Source organism: Pteropus alecto, unplaced genomic scaffold (assembly GCF_000325575.1).
Source record: "Pteropus alecto unplaced genomic scaffold, ASM32557v1 scaffold114, whole genome shotgun sequence".
In the NCBI taxonomy this organism is placed as follows: Eukaryota; Metazoa; Chordata; class Mammalia; order Chiroptera; family Pteropodidae; genus Pteropus; species Pteropus alecto.
Window position 1 is genome coordinate 554,549 of NW_006435793.1, and position 4,101 is coordinate 558,649.

Consider the following 4,101-nt stretch of genomic DNA (forward strand, 5'->3'; position numbering starts at 1 on the left):
CAAGAGGTGTGGAGGGATCTGCAAGCCTGGTGGGGGATGGGGCTGTGGGCACACCCTCTTCAAGGTGTGTCCTCCCCCACCCTCAGTAACCCTTTGTGACTCATCAGTGCTCTGTGATGCAGGCCTGGCAATAAAGTCTCAGAGTCTACACTCTCAGAGCTCAGTTGCCTCAGGCAGCATTGCAATTCGGATAATGGAATTCAGACACTGGGATATTTTCTCATTTCTGAATGGCCAAACTGACCCTTCTATGAGCTTCAGCTCAGCATTTTTAAATATTGACCCCAACCTCACTTACCTATGTGGGTTATGGTTGCTCCTTCTGTTCCTGTGCTACCTGGTGGGGATTCCAGCTTTATCAACCTTTTGGGAAACCAAAAACATAGAAAAGGTAAGGAGCCCTGAGCAAGACCCAGCAGAGATTCTTTATTATTGTTTCCATTTCTAGTCTCACTTTTTAAATTAAGTGTATTGGGGTGACATTGGTTAATAAAATTATATAGGTTTCAAGTTGTACAATTCAATAATACATCATATGTATATTGCATTATGTGTTCACCACCCAAAGTTAAATTTCCTTTTGACACTATACATTTGACCCCCTTTACCCTTATCTACCCCACTCTCATTTCCATCTGGTAACCAGTAAACTGTAGTCTGTGTCTATGAGTTTTTGTTTGTCTGCTGAGTGTGGTTGGCTCAGAGTAATCCCTGAGATAGGAAGTCTGAGTAGAGGATAGAAACTCATCCTTCTAGAATAGTCTGGGCAAGGCTAGGGGTTCAGCTGGGACTCTTCCCACAGAAGCTCACAGACCATCTGGATTTGGTGGAGGGTTCCAGGATAAAAGCCCAAACAGTGATGTCCTGGCCCTGGATGGGGTTATTTAGAGTTTGATCTCTGCAGGACAACAGAGTTCCCCAGCACTTCATCATGAGTCATAGTCCCAATTCAGGCCTCACTCAACCAAGCCTTCCTTTGTGTTGGGCTGATCAGGAGAGCAGTGCTGAGCCTCTGAGCAGAGGCTGGAGCCTGAGCTCTGTCCCAGGTTACGGGATTCTATCTGAGGGAGCAGAGATGCAACTCTTGTTCTCAGACTCCATGGCTTCCTAGAGCAGATGTCTGACTGAGAATAGCAAATGTGGACCTCATAGACAAAAGACTCCTTTGAGTCTTCTAAAGAAGGAAAAATTTAAAATACTTGAAACCTATAAAAATTGATAAAAGAACACAAAGTTCTAGTAAAATAGGGTCATATTGTTCTTGAATCATGAATGGCTGGGTTTCCTAGGGAGAGAAGTGAGAGAAGTGATTCTCTTCTTTTTCTCAGTGTCAAGGAAGAGCCAAGAGAAGAAGGAAAGGTGGGACGCGGAAAGGTAAGGTTTTGCCTATTCTACCAAGAGCGACCCTTCCTCTCCTTTCCATGAAGTCCCAGGTCTATGATCTCTGACATTAGTGGCTAGATACAGTCCCTCTCCTAAAACAGCGCTCAGAGAGGCTCATGGGAAGGCAGTCAGAACCTGAGACACTTCTAAGGTTTCCTGCTGTGCCATCCCTGGGCATGAGGAGTGATGGAACTGGGCAATGGGTATTGCCTAACAGATGAGAGTCAGAACTTCTGTTCTTGACTTTGTGAAAGTTCTTTGATTCCTGGGTGATCAGATTGCTCTCTGATGTAACCACTGACCCCTCTGCTTCACATAGTGGTTTTGAGCATCAAATGAGATCATGTATGTGAAGGTACTTTATAAATGAAGTAACACATATGGGAACCTTGTTAATATTATCATTGACCATTTGACCTCTACTGACTGAGGGCTTTCAGAGTCTAATATCTCAATGGTCTCTCATAAAGGGACACCTGTGTAACACCTATGCTTCTACCTCCATTACATATCACTCACTCTCCTGATTTCCCAGGTCGGAGATATTACCAGAGAGAAAAAGAAGAGAAAGAGAGGCTGATGTCTATCCTGAAAAGGTAACTAGTCTTTCCACCCGCCTTTCCTGATCCCTCTTTAGCATGCTCTATGCAATTCCAGGGACTCACTGAAGCCTGCGAAAGTCATGGGTTGGGGAGTAGCCGTAGGAACAGGGATGTGAATGAAGGCCTTGGAGTGAGTGCTATAGAGTGCATTGTGAAGTCATCAATTTGGAGCAATGTGAAGGGGCAGCAGGTGCTGGGAGGCCCCACCCCATCAGGCTAGTAGGTCCTCCTCTCCTTGTTCTGGTCCTGGTTGCAGCTTTGTACCTTCTGTCTCTTGCAGCCCCCTGGGCCAGCATCACGATACCATCCGCTTTCGTCACCTATTATGTCCAGACCTGTCTTGTGAGATTTGTAATGATATAACTGCTGAGGTCAATTGGCTGCTGTCCTCAGATGCCCCTGAAGATGCTACTCGCTCTGCGTCCCCTTTGGCTTCCACAGATTCTGTGACTGAGTCATCATTCACTTGGCCCCCTGCATTCTCAGCAGTACCTCCAAGAGACCTAATATCAGCTCCTCTGTCTGAGCCTTTCCCACTGCCTCCCCCAATTCTCTCCCTTAACCCATTAACCCCCTTAGCTGACTTTCTTTCACTTTCACCACCGGGTCACTCTCTGCCACCAGAGCCTTTTCCTCCTTTGGAATCTGAACTCCCAGCGGACCATTCCCAACCTCAACCTTTTGCCTTTCCCCCTCTCCCACTACATGCCACTCAGAGAGTAGATACTCTTCTCCAACCAGAAGCCACTTTGACTCTGAATACCATCTTTCTTGACCCCTCCCTTTCCCAAGATATCAACCCCTTACTAGATTTGTCCCAGACAATGAATCTCACTGATTCATCTGCTTGTCATCACGTACCACCAATACTGTCTACTTCACCAACACCAGAGTGCATGACAACTGTGCCTCAATCTCAATCAATTTCCAAGCCTGTTCCAGAGAACTCATCTCCAGATAGTCCTGGTGCTTTGTCCGATTATATCCCAGCAATCGCAGGCATTGACCATTCAAGCCTGTCAAATTCAGACTTTTCCTTGTGGCAAGCTCATGCCAAAGACTCGTTCCCTCCCACCTTGGCACAATGTGATTTCAATCAAGAGTTTCTTGCCCTCCATTCTTCAGAGCCCTCTTTTGGGGGCGAACCTGCAGCCAACCTTGTAGAACGTGGTCACCTTTTCTTTCTCAGCCCTAACGTCCTGACACTCCTAGAGAGACAAGTCCAAAAGAGGAGTGTATTCCTGATGTGGAAGGAAAAGGAAAAGGAAAATGGTTCTTTTCCAAAACAGCTTAGGCCAGACTCCCACCTAAATTCTTCAGGAAAAATGTTGGATTCAACTGCTGATAACCATGACTCAGTAGTCACCCTTCCTTTCTGGAGCAGCAAAGGCAAACCAAAGGAACTATACATCCATCAGCAGCCTTCACATACGAAGACTTGGGAGGATTATTTGGTGAAAAATCATATCCAGCTTTTCTGGGGTCTCCCATCTTTGCACAGCGAGTCCTTGTCCTCTGCTGTCCATGTCTTGTGTGACTATTCCTCGATCTTTATTTTCAATAGAATATCAAATGTCTCCATAGCCCAAGAATTCCCAGTACTTTTTCATCCCTTATCTCCATCCTTGCCTGAAGTCCAGCCTCAACCCTTGCCTCAAACCCTGCCCCAATCCCAGCCCCAATCCGAGCCCCTACCTCTCACTCATATCCAACCCCAGGCCCACCTTCAATCCCCACTCCCAATGCTACCATCTGGTTCTTTACCCCAGCTGAGAATCTGTGGAGTATATTTCCACAAACCCCAGAATGAATCGGAAAATCTCACCTCATCTGAAATTCAAAACTTGGAATGGAATGTGTTGCAGAAGCAACAAGAAAGTTTGTGGGGTTTGCCCTCTGTGGTCCAAAGATCTTATGAAGACTTTTATTCTTCAGCACCCAACCTTCCTTACCACCGGCCTACCCAGGCCCCTGTTTCAATCTCCATCCTTCCTGGAGATTTTCCCCTCGACGATGAGCTTCGCAAAAAACTAGAGCATCACCTTCGAAAGAGGCTCATCCAACACCGATGGGGCCTACCCCGCAGGATCCATGAGTCTCTGTCACTGATGAGGCC

At 46.5% G+C, this 4,101-nt stretch overlaps 1 protein-coding gene across 1 annotated transcript in view; it reads left to right on the forward strand.

Moving 5' to 3' along the window:
• Positions 1–309: 309 nt before the first annotated feature.
• The window catches only part of LOC102892091 (spermatogenesis-associated protein 31D3), a 16,502-nt gene continuing 12,710 nt past the window's right edge, over positions 310–4,101 (forward strand). The window contains exons 1-3 of the mRNA XM_025046540.1: positions 310–391; positions 1,919–1,979; positions 2,266–4,038. Of these exons, the coding sequence (XP_024902308.1) occupies positions 310–391; positions 1,919–1,979; positions 2,266–4,038 (1,916 nt within the window). The remainder of the gene's footprint in view (positions 392–1,918; positions 1,980–2,265; positions 4,039–4,101) is intronic.